Source organism: Acomys minous (genome assembly GCF_964271855.1).
Source record: "Acomys minous genome assembly, chromosome: 14".
Lineage (NCBI taxonomy): Eukaryota > Metazoa > Chordata > Mammalia > Rodentia > Muridae > Acomys > Acomys minous.
This window is the reverse complement of record NC_140496.1, coordinates 62,264,184-62,283,091: the sequence shown is the minus strand read 5'-3', so window position 1 is coordinate 62,283,091 and position 18,908 is coordinate 62,264,184. Positions and strand designations below refer to the sequence as shown.

General features: G+C 45.7%; 1 protein-coding gene across 3 annotated transcripts in view; it reads left to right on the top strand.

The window, feature by feature from the left end:
• The window catches only part of CTTNBP2NL (CTTNBP2 N-terminal like), a 53,663-nt gene that overhangs the window by 22,258 nt on the left and 12,497 nt on the right, over positions 1-18,908 (top strand). For 2 of the 3 annotated variants that reach the window (XM_084755376.1, XM_084755377.1), the window contains exon 3: positions 833-940. In XM_084755376.1, the coding sequence (XP_084611502.1) occupies positions 842-940 (99 nt within the window). In that variant the 5' untranslated portion in view covers positions 833-841. The remainder of the gene's footprint in view (positions 1-832; positions 941-18,908) is intronic. The other variant, XM_084755378.1, reaches the window with a different exon arrangement.

The following is an 18,908-nucleotide window of genomic DNA, read 5'->3' as shown; positions in this document are numbered from 1 at the left end:
TGTATTTGTAAAAAGAATTAATAATAAAAAAAGAAGGGGAAATCCCTCCCCACAAAAAATTTGCCAGGCGTGGTGGCACATGCTTTTATTCTCAGCTCTCAGGAGGCAGAGGCAGGCATATCGCTATGAGTTCAAGACCAGACTGATCCACAAAGCAAGTTCAGGACAGCCAAGATAACATAGAGAAACTCTGTCTCGAAAAGCCAAACCAAAACAAAACATTTTAAAATATGAAGATAGATGCATATTTACATATGCTCATGTTTAAGTCTGTATTACTGAGGAACAGGTAGACATTGTGATCCCTACTTTCTGTCAAACAATTTAAAGTTTCTCCTTTGCTCTCAGCTACTCCTACACTCTCAGCTACTCCTGCTCTCTCAATAAGCATTACCTTTGCTTCAACTTTACTTGAACCAAATGAAGAGAGATGCCAGAAGGTTTTGTATATAGTTTTCAAGTTTGGTTATCTAAAACTGGGAGATCTTTGTGGGGTCCAGTAAATTCTTTAGTGAAATGGTGCCCAGTGGAACACAATTCTGCTTCAGTTTCTAGCAGACAAAATTCATTCCTGATCCTTTCTGAGAGCCAGGTTGCAAACCAGCCTGGAAGAGGTGATGAATAATTGATCTTGGTGATGGAATCAATAATTTACAGTGGATTTTTATTTTTCTCTTCCTGCTCAATTTATGATTAACATCAGAAAGCTTTGGTGGTGTCTTGAATTGCAGCTCTTAGGGTATCATTCTGTATGTTTTGTTTCTGTGTCTTTTCTTTTTCCTTCACTCTGATCAAGTTCCTCTTCTGGAGACTGATTGTTCCTTTGTTTAAGACTTTCAGGATGAATCTGGAAAAACTCAGCAAGCCTGAACTCCTTACACTGTTCAGTATTCTTGAAGGAGAACTTGAAGCAAGAGACCTTGTTATAGAAGCTCTAAAGGTATGTAGAGACGTTGACTGACTGACGGACTGACGGAATGACGGACTGACGGACGGACTGGCGGAATGACGGAATGACGGACGGACTGACTGGCTCTCCTATGCTGCGAGTCATTTCTCTATTTGCTTTCAGAGAGTATTGGTGTAGTTATTGAGGCGGCGGTGGGACATACTGACAGTTACTCTAGGCACCCACCTGTGTGTCAAGAATTTTAGGCCTAATGTGGTGGTGCAGGCCTTTAATTCCAGGACCTGGGAGGCAGAGGCAGGTGGCTCTCACTGGGTTTGAGGCCGTCTTGGTCTACAAAACAACTTACAAGTCAGCCAAGGTTACATAGACCCTGTCACAAGAAACAAACCAAGAGGAAAAGAAATGATGAAACTTCTCTGCCCTCAGAATAGCACCCTTAGTCTCTGCTAGTTTCTGAGCCTTGAACCTTGTGGGGTTTTTTTGTGTTTTTTTTTTTTGTTTTGTTTTGTTTTTTTTTTTGAGACAGGGTTTTTCTTTGTAGCCTTGGCTATCCTGGACTTGCCTTATACACCAGGCTGGCCTCGAATTCACAGTGATCCACCTGCCTCTACCTCCTTAGTGCTGGGATTAAAGGCGTGTGCCACTGTGCCTGGCCTTGGCTATGCTTTTAAATGCTGACTTTTTTGAGAATTTGCTGAGATCTACTTTGTAAGAAGTGTGTGTGTGTGTGTGTGTGTGTGTGTGTGTGTGTGTGTGTGTGTGTGTGTGTAGTATGTGTATATATGTATTTAAATATATATTCATATGCCAGTTCAGGGTCTAATGTCCAGGACATCAAGGTTTCCATAAAACCATCTATACCACCCATACAATTAAAAATTCAGTTGTTCAGCCAGGCGGTGGTGGCACACACCTTTAATCCCAGCAGTGGAGAGGCAGAGGCAAGCAGATCTCTGAGTTCCAGGCCAGCCTGATCTAAGACTGAGTTCCAGGACAGCCAAGGCTACACAGAGAAACCTTGTCTCAAAAACAGCAACAAAATTCTTTTGCGAATTAATTTGTTATCTGTTAAAATAATGGGATGGGAGAGGTGTGCTCTGGGGACAGTGGCTTAGGAGACACTGCAGAGCCTTTAAAAGGTCCAAGCAGATGCAGCTCCTTTCAGGTTTGAGCTCTTTGCAAAGTATCTGTTGAATCTAGACAGGTGATTCTCTGAAAAGTCAAAGAACAAGATCCAGAAAAGGTGAACTCTGATCCTGCTGAGACAGGAATCCCTACAAAGGACACTTAAGTAAAACAAAACATCTAAGCCCTTTGTCTGTCCAGCTGTTCAGTTTAGGGTGATGCTAGTTTATTTCTCTTACTGCTGACGATCAACTTCGCTAGCTAATTTGCCTCAGGACACCTTGCCTTCCCCCCCCCCCCCCTTTAAATTTATTATTTACGCAGTATTCTGCCCACACACCAGAAAAAAGCAGCAGATCTCATCGTAGATGGTTGTGAGCCACCATGTGGTTGCTGGGAATTGAACTCAGGACCTTTGGAAGAGCAGACTGCTCCTAAACTCTGAGCCGTCTCTCCAGCCCCACCTTGCCATTTCTTGTCATTATCTGATAATGCTGAGAACAGGAAAAGTACTGAAGACGGTTTGAGCCCATTCTTAACCCTCCTTGTTCCTGGTGCTGCTTGGTGTCGTCATCATCCCAGCCCCTCACCCACCCCACCCCACCCCGTTATCATTTGCCCTCATCCCCCCAGAGCTAGTGGGGGAGGAGACACCTGTCATGGGAAGAGTCAGAGCAGGCTCTGAGGTTTGTTTTGACAGTTTCCCCAGCCCGAGAAGTCGCTTCACTGTTCCCTCTCCCCTAAGCCTGGCACGATCTTAGGCAGATACTTGGTAAATATTTGTTGTAGTAATTTTTGTTGTTGAAGATTAACTCAGGGCCGTGGCCACGCTGAATACATGTTCCATCACTAAGCCACGTCCCTAGCACCAAATATTTGTTGAACAAATAGAGCGACAGCCGTTGTGATGCGTTGCCTTGGGGCTGCCACAGTACTTGAAGGCAAGTGTTTGGAGTGAGAAAATGCTGTGCTCTGTGCTCCGCCACAGGCTGCCTTGGCTGCTTGTTGTACGTGTTTCCGGATGGTTTTTCTGCATGCGTCTAGTTCTGTTGATTATAGGGATAGTCTGAGAAGGTGAAAGGGACCAGAGAAGCAGTGCTAGTAGACTGGGCCCGTGTGTGGTCAGTAGGTGATGAGCTCAGCCCCGTCCAGTATAGTTCCGTCAGAGGTGCGCATCTTTAAACATCTGCCCGGATAGCTGTTCACAGCTGGGGTTAGAGTTGTCTCAGGCCTCGCCTGGATTCTTGTTATTGCTCTTTTGGGTTTATTTTGTGTGTATGAGAGTTTCACCTTCATGTATGTATGTGCGCTGTGCGCATACTCGGTGCCTGGGAAGCCAGAAGAAAGAACCAGGTTCCCTGAAACTCGAGTTACAGCCAGCTGTGAGTCACCACGCTCTTAACCACCAAGCCAGATTCTTTACGTTAAAAATAAATCTCATTTAATTTGTGAGGTGGTGTTTGTCTGTCTGTCTGTTTGCTTGTTTGTTTGTTTCAGTTTTGTAACAATTCCAAGATGTTTTTGTCTTAAGCGCATTAGCTTAGCAGCAAATACCTGTTGGAATATTTGGACTAATGATTTTCTTTTTATTATTAGTTCCTAATTCATACTCAGTGAGTTGAAAGGCTTTAGTCTTTGTTGTTTTTTTAAGATCTGTTTTATTTTTAGTTAGGTGCTTGTGTGTATAAGCACATACAAATGAGCAGAGGTTCCCTGGGAGGCCAGAGGCACTGGATCCCTTCCAGCTGGGGTTACAGGTCATTGTGAGGTGTCTGAAGTAGATGCTGGGAACCAAACGTGGGTCCTCTGTAAGGGCAGTGTGCCCAGTTAACCACTGAGCCTCTAGGCTCCTCCCTCCCACCTCTGCTTTTTGACACAGGGTCTCACTGTCTTTCCTGGACCTCAGGCCTCAAAGAGATCTTTCTGCCTCCGCCTCCACCTCCCAGATGCTGGGAGTAAATTTGTGGTCCAGCTTGGCCTTGGTCTTAAACGACTTTGAATGGACTTTTCTGTTTGCTTTCAAAGGGGAAAAGAAAGTCTTTTTCTACTTACGTTTGCTCTCTGAGCAAAACCATTTGTCTACCTGTTGCTCCTTGGTGAATATCAGGTCACATGAGCAGGTTTTGTTTCTTTAGGGAAAGATTATAAACGCCGTACAGTTTGTAAAGTGGATCCAATTATGGAGCTGGGATTGTAAAAGGGCTTTATTCATTCTCCCGAATTGTTACCACATGCCAGACTTCACTATGCCTCCTGTCGTCCCCAGGTAGTGTGGCTCTCCCAGCCACGGAAAAGTCACCTCGCCCTTCTCTGTTGCAGCCCAAAGCATTTCTGCAGTAAGACCTTGATGTTTCTATGATGTTATATCCAGTCTTCCTGTATGTAAACTTCAGCTGTTAAAGAGACCATTTTTATACTGTATTTGGCCCTAATTGAACCTTATATAAACCTGGTTTTCTACTTTAGAGGCATGTGTCAGGGAAAAACAATCTTCGTGGAAGTCCCATAAAGTAGTATTTTCCTGAGTGGAGCACTACAGGCATCCCCTCAACAGCAAAGGGGAAATCACATTGCTCAGAAGCCGGGTGGAGCAACCCGATCCCGCAGGAAAGCCCCAGGTCACTAACTCCATGTAGATCTAGAAAGTGAGCTGAGCGTGCTGCAGAGGAGGACAAGGGACTGGACTCAGTAGCCATCTAAAAAAAAATTCAGAACCAGCAACTTCAGAGCGTGTCGCTTTTACTCTTCCATGCTGGGTGTGTCCTGTATTTACCCACAGTCTTCCTCTGATGCCGAGCCACCCTTAGCTGTTTCCACATAGAAATGTTTCAGCTCTTGTCTGGATGAAATTAGAGAGAGCGGCTAGACACAGTGCTACTGTCATCACAATCTAAGCTACAACGTCCACTGGTTTAGGACAAAACCGTGTTCCTAAAGCAAACAGTGCTGGTGGAATGCTGTCCCTTGCCTGGAAGGTGAGAGCTTCTGCTTTTCTGTTGTTACCTAGCGCTTGCTCTGAGTTACTCCATCCTACCCTTTTGAAACAGCTGACAAACGTTAAGGTTGACTTTGTGACTTGGAACAGTGTTTTAGCCACCTCCCCCCCAAGCCTTCCATAGTTTTCATTTCTGAGACAGTCTTGCCGTTCAGCCCAAGCTGGCCTTGAGTTCCAGATCCATCTGTCTCTGCAGAATGCTGGGTCACAAGTGTGCTCTGCACTGTTTGATGTATGTACCCCATGACGCCATCTCCAGTCACAAGGACAGGTGTCCGTCACCTCTAAGGTCTTTGTGCCCTTTGAATCCACCCTGCCTAACCTTCCCAGCCCTGCTCCTGAGTCTTGGTCGGCTTTCTGTCCCCAGACATGTTACAGTGTGGCTTTACAGAGTCATACTGAACATTATTCTCTTAGCTGTGGGAGGGTAGACATCTTCAGCTCTACATGTTTTTTTTAATTGTTTGAGAGTTTTATATATGCATATATATGCAAATAAGGTTTCAGTCAAATCCACCTGTTTCTCTCCCCTCCCAACTCCGCCCCCCTCCTATCTGCCCCTACCACTTTTTTCTCTCAGTTGGTGTGCTTTGTTTTAAAACCCACTAAGTCCACGTAGTGCAAACTGTGTGTGCATGGCCACAGGACCATCTACTGGAGCCCAGGTCACATCCCTGGAAAACCCAGCCATCGCCCTTACCCCCTGCCAGCCATCAGCTGCCAATAGCTTCTCAGTTAGGGCTGGGCCTCATGAGCCCCGCACCCATCCACACCTGGGTTTGGGCAGGCTTAGTCATGTGGGGGCCTTAAGCATGCACCCCCTGACACTGTGGCTTCGTGTTTGTAACAGGCGCCCTGTCCTGTCCAGCAACTGCTGTTTCTCTGCACACATCAGTGTACATCTCTGTACACCCACTACTTCTGGCTCTTAAAGACTTTCCAACCCCTCTTTTTCGATGCTTTCTGAGCCCTGGGGCAAAGGAATGTGCTATAGACATCCCATTTAGCTGAGCATGTCCATAGCGTCTTAGTCTCTGCATGTTGACTAAAGTAGGTCTCTGTATTAACTGCCATCTGCTACAAAATGCAGTTTCTCTGACGGGGCTGAGAGATGCCCTAATCCATAGGTATAAAGATAAGACGTTAATGGGCAGCCTGTTACTATGCATATGGTTGTTTATTGTTTTGTTTTGTTTTTTGAGACAGGGTCTCTCTGTGTAGCCTTGGCTGTCCTAGACTCGCTTTGTAGACCAGACTGGCCTCAAACTCACGGAATTGTTTATTACTTTATATGTATGGGTAGTCGATGTCTTTTATGACTGGTGTTCCACTGTCATACACGTACGTCATGTTTGCTTTATCCATTCATGTTAGAACCCACACTATTTCTAGCCCTGTGCTAAAGCCACTGTGAACTGCATGAGGCTTTGTCTGGACATAATGTTTTGGTTCTTTTGGTTAAATGGAATCATTGTACTAAATAATAAGTTTATATTTACTTTTGAGCGGGGCAAGGTGGGGGGGGCGGAAATGTTGTAAGTGCTGGGATTACATTAGCCACCATGCCGAGTATCATGTTTAATTTTTAAGAAATTGTCAAAAAGGAGTTTTCCAGTATGATAAGATGGTTTATTTTCCCCACCATGTGTTGAGTCCTAGTTAACCCCATTTGGTACAACCCCCTTTTTTAATTTTAGCCACTCAAACAGGTGTGCCATAGTTCACTTCCTTTCACTGTTGTATGAGAACCTGTAACCGAGGCTAGCCTAGAAATCAGGGCGCTCCTGCCTCAGCTCCAGGTGCCTACAGCTGCCAGCCCCACAGCAGTCCAGGCTTCTCCTTTTCATAGTTTTCTCTTTTTATTTTACTTTATTTACTTATTTTATTTTGAGGCAGGGCCTCACTGTGTAGCCCTGGCTGTCCTGGAACTCACAACTCACTCTGTAAACTAGGCTGGCTAGCCGTGGACTCAGAGATCTGCCTGCGTCTGCCTCCAGGGTGCTGGGATTAAAGACGACCACATGGCTTCTCATTTCAATCTTCATTTCCTTTCTTATTGACTGATAACATTGGGCGTTTAGATGTAATCAGTATGTACTTCCTTCCTTAGTTTTTTGAGATAGTCTCACTCTGCAGCACAAATTGGTCTAAACTACCCTCCTCCCCACCTCAACCTCCTGAGTAAAGTTGCAAGAAAGGCTGCTCCTAAGCAGCGGGATTCATGGCAACCGGAGTGCTAGAGAACGCCTAGCATCGCGTGGTGGGGTCCAGTCAGGAAAGGTGTGATGTAATCACAGAGTGGAGTACCTCCAAACTAGTCAGGCAGTGGTCTCTGTGTGCCAAAGGGAACACTGTCCACAGTGCCGTATGTGGAAACAAAACCATAACAGAAAAATACTGAGGTGTAACTGGAGAAACCTCCCAAAACCTCTCTGTTCTCCCCCTCGGCTTGTTTCCTGAAGATGGCAGGCGCCCCTAACACCACCCACCAGGGGAGGGAAGTGCCTACCAATGGGATGATGCCCTGCAGAAAAGAACCACAAGAAAAGGAAAGGCTGTGCATATAGGTGATGGTTCATAAACAAGAAACTTGCGGTTTTAAGTAACAAAATGTCTGCATTTCATTCCTGAAGACGCTGAACCTCATTTATATCAGCTCCTAAAAGTACTTATGTGGTGTCGGCTGTTCGCTAGACAGCTTTCTGTGACATGTCATTTCTGGGGTGCATTGTGTGACGGGTAATTACAGGTGCCAGTGAGCACCTCATCTGCCTGCCATCTCCCCGTGGACTCTGGAATCTGGGGGTGTGTGTGCCTTGGAGGAAGGGAGGGGCTCTGCCTGTCTAGTGACACTTCCTTCTAGAACAGCCAGTTGGGGAGCGGACTGGGTGCTCAGCACTTTTATTGCAGCTATTCAGCCTGAAACTAAGACAGATTAAAAAAAAAAAAAAAAGGAAGTAGCTTATTCCTGTTATTTTAACTTCCTGTCATTGTGTCTCCTCGCCTGTGTTGGCCTCGTGATTTAGGCTTAATCAGAGGTTATTTCTAGCTGCTCCTATAGAGGGAAGCAAGGGAAACTATGAAAGTTTTAGTTTAAAGTAAAGCCTGTGGTCTGTCATGTAGTATATTGATTCTGCCAGTTGTAGAAAGAATTAGGTCAGGAGGAAGCCATCTTGAGGGCCTGCTGACAGTCTGTGTGGAAAGGAGAAACTTACAGAATGCATTGGGAGTTTTATTAAGTGGAAAAAAGCTGGGCCACTGAGGCTGATGTCTCTCAATAGTTAACGGCGCTTGCTGCCCAGTGACACAGGTCTGCTGACCTGAGTTAGTTCTCAGACCCCATGTCAGGACAGGAGGAGTAAACCAACTCAACAAAGTCCTGTTGACCTCCACACATACAGTGTGGGATGGTTGCGCGTGCTCGCTCGCTCTCTCTCTCTCTCTCTCTCTCTCTCTCTCTCTCTTACAGTAATAATAATAAATAAATACATTTTCTTAAAAGGAAAAGCTAAACACTTCTCCTAGGGGCTAGAGAGATGGCTCAGTGGTTCACAGTACCTGCTGTTCTCCTGGTGGACCTGAGGTCAGTTCCCAGCACCCACAGTAGGTAGCTCACAACCACTTGTAACTCCAGCTCCAGAGATCCAGCACCCTCCTCTGGATACCTCAGGCATCCATATAGGAGTGGCATATACTCGTGCAGACACACACATGTACACATGAATAGAAACATTAACATTTCTAAAAGAAAGGAAGGAAATGGCTCTTCTGCAAACCTGTTCTTTCTTGTACACCCCAGGATGTTCATCGCACCATATGTCAACGCGGCACCGTGAAACTGTGAGCCGCCTATCAGTACAGTAAAGCTGTACAACCCGGGGCACCTCACTGTGGACTAGTCCTGCGTGTAGGGTTTTCACTGTGCATGCTGAGATGGCCTTGAATGTAGCCCCAGGCTGACTGCAAGCTCCTCCAGCAGTCCCCGCCTCAGCCTGGCTATCTCTAAGACAGTGACTTGAAAGATTGCTTGCAGACTAGCTGTGTCTGTAACTGCTTCGAGTGGCCCAGGAGAGGAAAGATAAACCCGGGAGGACTCAGACTTTCGGAGAATATAGATTGGGTTGTAGTCAAGAAGGACTTTGGCTTATCTCAACAGTTAAAATGTTTGCGTGCCGGGATATACAGGTGTGCACTGCCACACCCGGTTCATAGGGAGCTGGGCTTGAGTTAAGGGCTTCTGCGCCATGCAGCTGAGCATCTTCCCCAGCCCTTCTCTTCCATTTCTTCCTCGCTTACTCATCAGTTGTCCCTTCTCCTGGTGCTCCAGTTTCTTCCTGCACACTGCTTCCTGCCCCAGGCCCACTTGAACCAATCTCCTTGTTGTTTTTAGAAAACAAGGCTCTTTGCAACTCTGTTTATTTGAAGCCCCGTGCCGTCCTTCATACCCGGCATGCTTGGTATTTCGGTGTCCTTGTGTACTGCCTCCCATTTCTTGCATCTCTCATTTACTTTCTACCTCTATCACTTAAGTTCCACCTGCTGAAAGCACATGTAACTTATAGTGCCTGCACCCCACCGCGTACTGGAGACCGGACCCAGAACCAGAACCGTGGCAGTGCGTAAGGCACCGTTACCTCTGAACCTCCAGCCCCTGATGACCTCGTCTAGTTACATTACCTAAGTACCTTGTTTTTTGAGCGGGGATGGTTCTTTTTTTTTTTTTTTTTTTTTTTGTGGGGGTGGTGGGTGCTGGGTCTTGAGATCAAGTGTTGCTGCGTAGCTGACAGGCATCAGGCAGACAGATCTCCTACCTCAGATTCCCAAGTGCCAAGGCTGTAGGTCATCTTCCTTTTTTTTTTTTTTAATGTGTATGGGTGTTTTGCCTGCATATATGTCTGTATACCACTTGCTTGTATGCATTCTCAGTGCCAGTGTAGGCCAGAAGAGAGCATTGGATTCCCCTAGAACTGAAGTACAGTTGTGAGCCACCATGTGGGTGCTGGGAACTGAACCTGGGTCCTTTGGAAGAGCAGCCAGTGCTTTTAACTAATGAGCCATCTCTCCAGCCCCTCGTTTTACTTTTTAAATTTCTCTTTTCTTGGTGTCGGTGACACTTTTGTCTTAATCCTCCTCAGGCCCACATTTTTTTTCTCTCTCTCTCTTTTTCACATGCCTCTTAAACAGAATGCCTTCTGTGGAGGTTTGGAGTATGTTTTCTGTGATTCCCAAGGAGTATGCTCAGAATCTGTCCTAGCATTTCATTACTATACTGTAATAGTGTTGTCTCTTGCCCTTTAGACTTTAGAGTGGTTTTGTTGGTTGCTTGTGTTTGGGGGGTGGAGGGTGGGGTGTCTACTTTACATCATTACATGCTTTTGTTTGTTTTTTGTATCTGTTTATCTCCGAACTGGAGCTCCCAGTAAATTGCCTGGTGTGTGTGCCGGGACCTGAATATACTTAATGTGATTTTTCTTTCTGGCTGTCCTCACTGGGTATTAACGTGAAAATCTGTTAATTCTAATAAGCATTGCCCATTACAAGGGCCTTTCTATTTTGTGTGTGGCACCCAGCCCCTCCTCCATTAAGTGTCGGGTCCGTGGGGAGCTGGTACTAAATCTCCTCTAACTCTGCAAGCCCAGGCAGCATCCAGAACCTCTGAAGTGCTCACAGGCATTTGTCACACAAACGAGTTCAGACCTTTTAAGTGGTTTTTTTTTTTAATTATTAATTTATTTTTATTTTATGTACACTGGTGTTTTGTCTCCATGTGTGAATGAGTCAGATCCCCTGGAACAGGAGTTACAGACAGTTGTGAGCTGCCGTGTGGTTGCTGGGAGTTGAACCAGGGTCCTCTAGAAGAGCAGCCAGTGCTCTTAACCTCTGAGCCATCTCTCCAGCCTGACCTTTTAAGTCTTACTCGAGCATTTTCAGTTCTCAAAAATGGATGCCACTTATTAATGCTTTTTAGAAGAGAGGCATAACTCTAATGAAGTAGTTTCATAACTTCCACTGTTGATAATTCCCATCCAAGCACATTATTTACATCTCTGGGAACAGCTTGTTCTTCAGACAGGAAGCCATGGCTTTGTGTTTGAGTTCATATTTGTGTAAAGGACACCAGATGACTGGTGTGCGCCACTGTTTACTGATTGTATTCATGGAATGAAACACATTTTCATATTTTTGTTTTTTAAATAAAAAGTTATTTTACTTTATGTGTATGGGTGTTTTATGCACCACATTCGTGCATTGCCATGGAGGCCAGAAGATGTCAGATCCTCTGAAACTGGAGTTGCAAACAGTTGTGAGCTGTTATGTAGATGCTGGGACTTGAACCTGGGTTTTCTGCAAGATCATCGAGCGCCCTTAGTGTCTGAGCCTTCTCCCCAGCCTGGACCTCATTTCAATTTTCTTTTTTTTTTTTTTTTTTTGGTTTTTCGAGACAGGGTCTCTCTGTGTAGCCTTGGCTGTCCTAGACTCACTTTGTAGACCAGGCTGGCCTTGAACTCACAGTGATCCGCCTGCCTCTGCCTCCCGAGTGCTGGGATTAAAGGCATGCACTACCACCGCCCGGCTCATTTCAATTTTCAGTGAACATTTTGTCATGGTATCCTGACTTGTCAATGTGAGATGGCATCATCTTCAGTCCCCAACTGGGTAACAGTGAGAGCTTGTATCAGAAGAAAAATGAAAATCTACAGTTCTTCCTCTTCCTCTTTCTCTTCCTCTTCCTTTCCCTCTTCCTCCCCTCACCCCATGGTGAGATCAAACCCAGGACCTCACAAATGCTAGGCAAGGCCCTCCCAGTGCGGTTACTCAGGCTGTCCAGTATGAAACAGCGCAGTGTTGCTTGTCCTTAGCGTCTAGGTATCTACAGAAACTACATTTCCCAGACTGCCCAGCTGAGGGCTTTCATGAGCATCTGTCTGAATATCAGATACTCCCAATTTAGAATGCATTTACTTCTCCTGTTTCTCCTGTGGGTTTTGTTTTTATTGGGAACTTTGGGGTGGGGCAGTTGAGACAGGCTCTCACTTTGTAGCTGTCTGTCCAGGAACTCATTTTGTAGCACAAGCTCACAGAGATTCTTCTGCCTCTGCCTTCCAGGGCTGGGATCAAAGGCAAGCGCCGCCACACCCAACTGGAGGTCTGGTTTTCAAGATTTTAGGTTTGGGTTTGGCTTTTGGTTTTTGTGACTTTATAGAAAATGTTCATCTTCTTCCTATTCTCTATTTTTCAGACTAACACTAATTTTTTTTTACTAAATTAATTTTTTAAATTTATGTATGCACACACACATAAATCTAAAACAAAAGGTTAGTACAAATTAACTTTAGGCTGGAGAGATAGGTCAGCTGTAAAGAGTGCGTGTGCGCACACATGTGTGCACGTGTATACACACACACACACACACACACACACACACACACACACACACACACACACACACACCGCTCTTCCAAAGGAAGTTCCCAGTGCCCACATCAGGCTGCTCACAACTGCCTGTAACTCCAGTTCCAAGAGCTCATATGCCTCCTGGGCCACACACTCATGTGTACATACAAAGACACTTACTCACAATAAAAATTAATTCTTTTTTAAAACCCTAGCTTCAGAGTTAAATACCTAAAAGGAGCTCGTCAAGGACTGAGAAGGGAAAATTGAAGCTGTGCAGCTGTGAATTGGCTCTTGGCTATAATTTAATACTCTATCTATCTATCTATCTATCTATCTATCTATCTATCTCTCTATCTGTTCTGAGGAGGCAGGGTCTCACTATGTAGGGTTGGCTAGCCTGGAACTCATTGAAAACCACCTACCTGCCTCTGGCTCTCAGTGATGGCATTAAAGGTGTGTGCCACCACACCTGCCTGTGCTCACACAGCCTGGCCAGTACGGGTGTGAAGAGGTTGGAGGACAAAGGACAACTTTTGGGAATCAGTTCTTTTCTTCTACTTTGTCGGCCTCAGGGATCAAACTGAGGTTGTCAGTGTCTTGGCTGCGAGTACCTGTACTCACTGAGCCCTGTGCCTTTTCAGTGCACAGCGAGTAAAGAGCCTCAGTACATGTCTAGTGGGGAGGTTTTCAGGTTCATAGGACTAGCTTACGGCGTCCCTCAGCATCTGTGGGTTAGCCCTACTGGGCGGCACTCCAGGACTTGAGGGTCGTGCGCCTGCCCAGCATCACACCAGCTTACCGTATTTCCTGCAAGTCATGAAGTCACTGATTGTACCATTTGTCTGCCAGAACCACCCACTTCCAGGGTTGGCCTTTTCCTTCCTGCCCCTTATGAGTTTAAAGTCTGTGTCTTAGAAAATTCCAGTCAAATAAACCGGACTTGGCGTTCCTCTAAACACGAGTGTTGATTTTTAGAAAACATTAAACAAGCAGAGGCTGCGGGTCCCCTGTTGATGTTGAGTCTGTCCTTAAAATGTGACAGATTGTCATCTCCTTGAAAACTGAGAACTGTGTCTCACGTGGCCAACTCTGTCTTCCTCTGTCGCCGCCCACATCACAGTATATGCCCGCCCACATCACAGTATATGTACCACCCAGCAAACATCAAGTGCTCAACAAATGGTTGCAAAGCTTATGTACTGGGAGCTGTCCCCAGACTTCCCAGTAGTTTGGTTTTCTTTTTTGTTTGTTTGTTTGTTTTTCGAGACAAGGTTTCACTGTGTAGCTTTGGCTGTCCTGGACTTGATTTGTAGACCAGGATGGCCTTGAACTCACAACAAGCTGCCTGCCTCTGCCCTCCCAAGTGCTGGGATTAAAGGTGTGTGCTACCACGCCCAGCCTTGGTTTTCTATTTTTTGTGTTTCTTTTGTATATTGTATATTTGATCTACCACCAAATCCCTTCTAGTTTGTAGACTTTTGTAACATTTGTTAATTTAAAATAAAATAGAATTGCTGATAGCTTTTTTATATTAACATTTATTTTACCTTAAATTGTTGAAAAGCAGAGTCAGGAATCAGACTCCTTAGAGTCTGTTCCGGTGTCACTTTGAGACATAATACAAAGTCAATTTTGCATTGTGACATAGGGGACACACACACTTCTTGTCTAACACAGGAGGACTGTGCTCTGCAGTGCTTTCTTTCCCTTCTGGTTTTTAGAGAGGAGGAGCTGAGAAGAACCCAGCTCTGTGCTACTCAGACTCCCAGCTGCCACCAGTGAGGGCCTCATGGGCAGCTCATCCTACTGAGTTCTGAGAGCATCAGCCAGCACACCTTCCTCTTCTCATTATGAAATAGCTTTGTGACTTTGGGAAAGCTGCACGCGACTATTTAGGTTCTTCTTTTAAAAGAGATGGAGACAGTAGAGATGGCTAACTGAAGAGGAACGTTCTGGGCGAGGTTGGTGGTACTCACCTGTAGTCCCAGCACTCGGGAGGCCAGGGCAGGAGGATCTCAGCTCTAGCCCAGCCTGAGCCACATAGCCAGACCTGTCTCAAGCAAACAGAAAAGAGAGAGATTGTTAGGATTTAGTTGACAATACGAAAACTCAGCTCGCTGTGTTCAGGTAATAAGCATTTAGATGTTGGCACCCCTGTTGTTTCTGCTGCCACTGTTAAAAATTACTTTGGGGACCTAGCAAAGTGGCTCAGTGACTAGAGGAGCTTGTCATCAGTCCTGATGACCTCAGTTCAATCCTCGGGACCCACATGATTCCCACAGTTTATCCTCTGACCTCCATACATGCTCTGTGTGGCATATGAGGAGCGCTCACATGTGCGCATGTGCACAAGCTCTTATGTACACATAACAAAGGGGACAGGAGTGCTAAGTCCTATGGCTACTGGTCAGGACAGTGAGATTGTAGCTGCTGCTGAAACATGGCCTGACCCATAGCGGATGCTGGGAAGAAGGAGACCTAAACACTTCCGTGGTGCTGATGAGGGGATGATGCTGTGGACCCACTCTGGAAATTGATGTGGAAAATCCTCATAATTAGACAAATAACTATCTGTAGTTACAAAAGAAGCAAAGCACTCCATGTGCAAACAGCTCTTACTCAAAAGATTGTCCATACAGCTTTATTCATAGAAGAACCCAACTAGGTAGATTCAAACATCAATCAAGAGAGCGAATAAATGCAGACCACTCACACGGTAGCATGCAGTGCCGCAATAGAGAGGACAGATCCCAGACATGGCACCGATGAGCGTGAGCTTCATTACCCTGACCCGATAGGGCCAGGCAGGAGAGAATGTAGTCCGTGTAGCTGTGTAGGTGACACTGGAACAGACTGGTGAAAACCAGAGTCCAGAACAGGGATTGTCCCTGGGAAGAGGGAGACTTCTGGCCGGAAAGGGGCGTGGAATAACGTAGTGTTGAGATTAAGAACATTCTGGGATATGGTGATGAGGTATGTTTGTGTGGCCTCTGCACACCTGCAGAGACAGAGAGAGCCTGTGTACCCCACCTTATTCCCCAGGACAGGGTCGCTCCCTGAACCTAGGGTTAGCTGGCAGTCAGCAAGCTCCAGAGACCCCCCCATCTTCACCCAGTCACACTCCCATTGCATGGGTGTTGGGGACTTGAGCCCGGGTCATCTTTCTTGCACTTTTAACACACCAAGCCATCTCTCCAGCCCTGAGCTGAGCCCTAACAGGCGCTTCTTGGCTGTTTGAGCTTCCTCTTTTGGTCTGTGGTCAGTGTTTGGTTTTATTTTGGTTGTTTGGTTTTGGTTTTGGTTTTATGAGAGTTTCTCTGCATGGTAGCCTTGCCCGTCCTGGAACTTGTTCTGTATACCAGGCTGGCCTTGAACTCACAGATAGCCTCCAGCTTCTGCCTGTCAAGTTCTGGACTTAAATGCTTGCGCCACCACCACCCAGCTTCAGTGTCTGTTTTTAGTATGTGCTCTTAAGCAGTGATTGACTTTCATTGTGTCTTAAGAGATGTGTGATCACCTGGCAGAAAGATGAAGAACCTAGCTGCTTGCCTAGGAGGTCCTGGGTTCCCTGACCCATTCTAATGAGAGGGTGTGGTCAGAAGAGAGAGCCCTGCACATGTGCCAGCGGGAGTGGATGTGAAATCTCTCACTTGCTCAGTTTTGTTGTGAATCTAAAACTTCTGGGAAGGGTAAAGTTGTTCTGGTTTTTTTTTTGGTGTACCTTGAAGTCCTTAATTTATGTTCAGAACTATTTGCCCTTTATCTGCCCTTTCTCTTCTGTTGAATTCCCATACACATTTTCTTCCCTACATCAAAAAGCTGAACATGTAGATCCAGGCCAGAGAGCACTCACACCTCACAGCAGTCTTGTTCCTGGAGGGAAGGACCCCACAACAGGACAGACAGACCCCCGTTTCCTTCGGCTTTTATCAAAATCTTTCACAGACTTTGGAATTTGGGTGTTGACGCCCACTCCTTCCAGCCACACTTACAGCTACTTGGATTAAATCCACTCTCAGTCCTGAATAGAATTTAGAACGCTTATATCAAATAATACTAAATAATAGTCTATCCTTATGTAAATAATTGCTTTTATGACTATCTGTGCCTAAGGATTACTCTGAGGGAATGTTTGAAGTTCATCCTACTTCAAAAGCCCTTGAAATACATCTTCTATTGGGCGAGGGGGCACTTGACACACAGCACTCTCATTGAGGTCAGAGGACAGCTTACAGGAGTCAACTCTCCTGCCATATAGATTCCAAGCATCAAATTGAGATCATTAAGCTTGGCACCAAGTACCTTTACCAATTAAGTCATCTTGCCTGCCAAGTTGTTAGTTGGTTTTGCTTTGTTTTGAGACAGACTCTCGTAGCCCAGGCTAACTACAAACTTACATTTAGCTGGAAATGACCTTGAATTTATGATCCACAACCTTCACCTGCCCAGTACTGGCACTGCAGGCCTGCACTACCACACCCAGTTCTATGCTGTGCTGGGTGGAGCCTGCGGCTTCCTGCTAGCTAGGCAAGCACTCTGCCAGCTGAGCTATCCCACGCTAATTCTTTTATGGTTTTTTGAGACAAGGTTTCTCTGTGTAGCCTTGGCTGTCCTGGACTCACTTTGTAGACCAGGTTGGCCTCGAACTCACAGTGATCCGCCTGCCTCTGCCTCCCAAGCGCTGGGATTAAAGGCGTGTGCCACCACTGCCCGTCCCCACGCTAATTCTTTAGCTTTAGATTTGGAACCACATCTTACCTAAAGAATATAGTGGCTGCCGCCCTGCCCGAGACTCGTATTTATCTCCACACTCCTGTGTCATTGTACACGTTATACTAGGAAGGTAGAAAAGAAAACTACTTTTATTTCTTTGAGGTCGGGGATGACTATTCAAAACAAAGTCTTCCTTTGTGGCCCAGGCTAGCTTGAAGCTTTCCACTCTACTGCTTGGTCGGAGTGTCTGGCTCCTTCTCTTTGAAGTCAGTGATAACACAGCTGGGACTCTGGAGACTTAAGGACGGCAGGCTGCAGGGCTATTCTGTGATGTTATTTTAAGCTTTCCCCGGGTGATGTGTTCCCTGAGGCCTGTGAGGTTAAAATAAATGAGTGGTGGCTAGTGTGTTCTGTCTGTTGATAACACCTCTGTCATCAAGTCTGTCAGCAAACCAATTATTTTCCTTTTCTCTGAAATTAAAGGCCAGCATGTTTTCTGACACTATAGGAACTTCTGTTCAGCTAAAGTTTATACTGTCACTAAAGCAAAAATGCCGAAATCGGAAATTGATGGATTTTCATCTTTATTACTAAATTTCTGTAAAGCTCAAACCCAAGATCACACCTGGCCCCTCATATACATTTTTTTCCTGCAAAAATCATTAAAATATTACAACTGGCCGGGCGGTGGTGGTTCACGCCTTTAATCCCAGCACTTGGGAGGCAGAGGCAGGTGGATTGCTGTGAGTTCGAGGCCAGCCTGGTCTACAAAGTTAGTCTTGGACAGCCAAGGCTACACAGAGAAACCCTGTCTTGAAAAACCTTAAAAAAAAATAAATAATAATAACAAATATATATACATACATACATACATACATATATACATACATACATATTACAACTGGCCAGTGACAGTTTTGGCCTTCAAATTTTAGCCTGAAATGTAATGTTAGTGGCAGCCTATCTCATCCCTTGTCTGTGGCCAGCCTCTGAAGGCTCCCCAGGGAGCGTATGGTATTCATACCCCATGCGGGCCTGTCTGGAATGTTCCAAGGTTGGGCTGCACACCTCAGATGTCAATCTTGAGCACCTGCATGCTGTACACTGTGGGAAGCTGCCTGTTAAGCCGTGGCTTAGACCCTCATGAGATCCTGATCTAGAGCTACCCAGTTAGCCCCTCCCCCTAGACTCCTGGTAAGATGAAATGGGTGTTATTTAAGCTGCTGGTGTCGGGGGCTGCTTGTTATTCATCACATACTCCCATAAAAGTTACTTTTATTAAGATTTAGCATTTAGTGTTGCTTGTTACTGCTATTTATAGCTAAATGTGTAGCCAATAAATTAGTTGAAAACTGTACTTCTCCCATTTTCCACGTGGTTAGCATCTTAACACAGCCGTCGAGCTGACCTTTTCTGTGTCTGGCCCTGCGGTAGGATAGCTTATGGCTCCAGCCTTTGAGAAGTCCGTCCACAGCTCCTGCTGCTTTGCCGGTGAAGCCGGCTGTTGGTGCGGATTGTAATGACTGTGCAGGTGGCTATGAAGTGCTCAGAGCAAGCAGACGGCTGGCCGAACAGCTGTTCTCAAGCTGAGGCTCAGCAGAGAAGCTCCTACTTCTTATGACTCTGATGCTTACTGAACGCACAGGCTGATCACTGGGCTCATTTTAATTTATTTATTTTTAATGTATTTATTTTTATTTTATGTGCATTGGTGTTTAGTCAGGTCCCCTGGATCTGGAGTTACAGACAGTTGTAAGCTGTCATGTG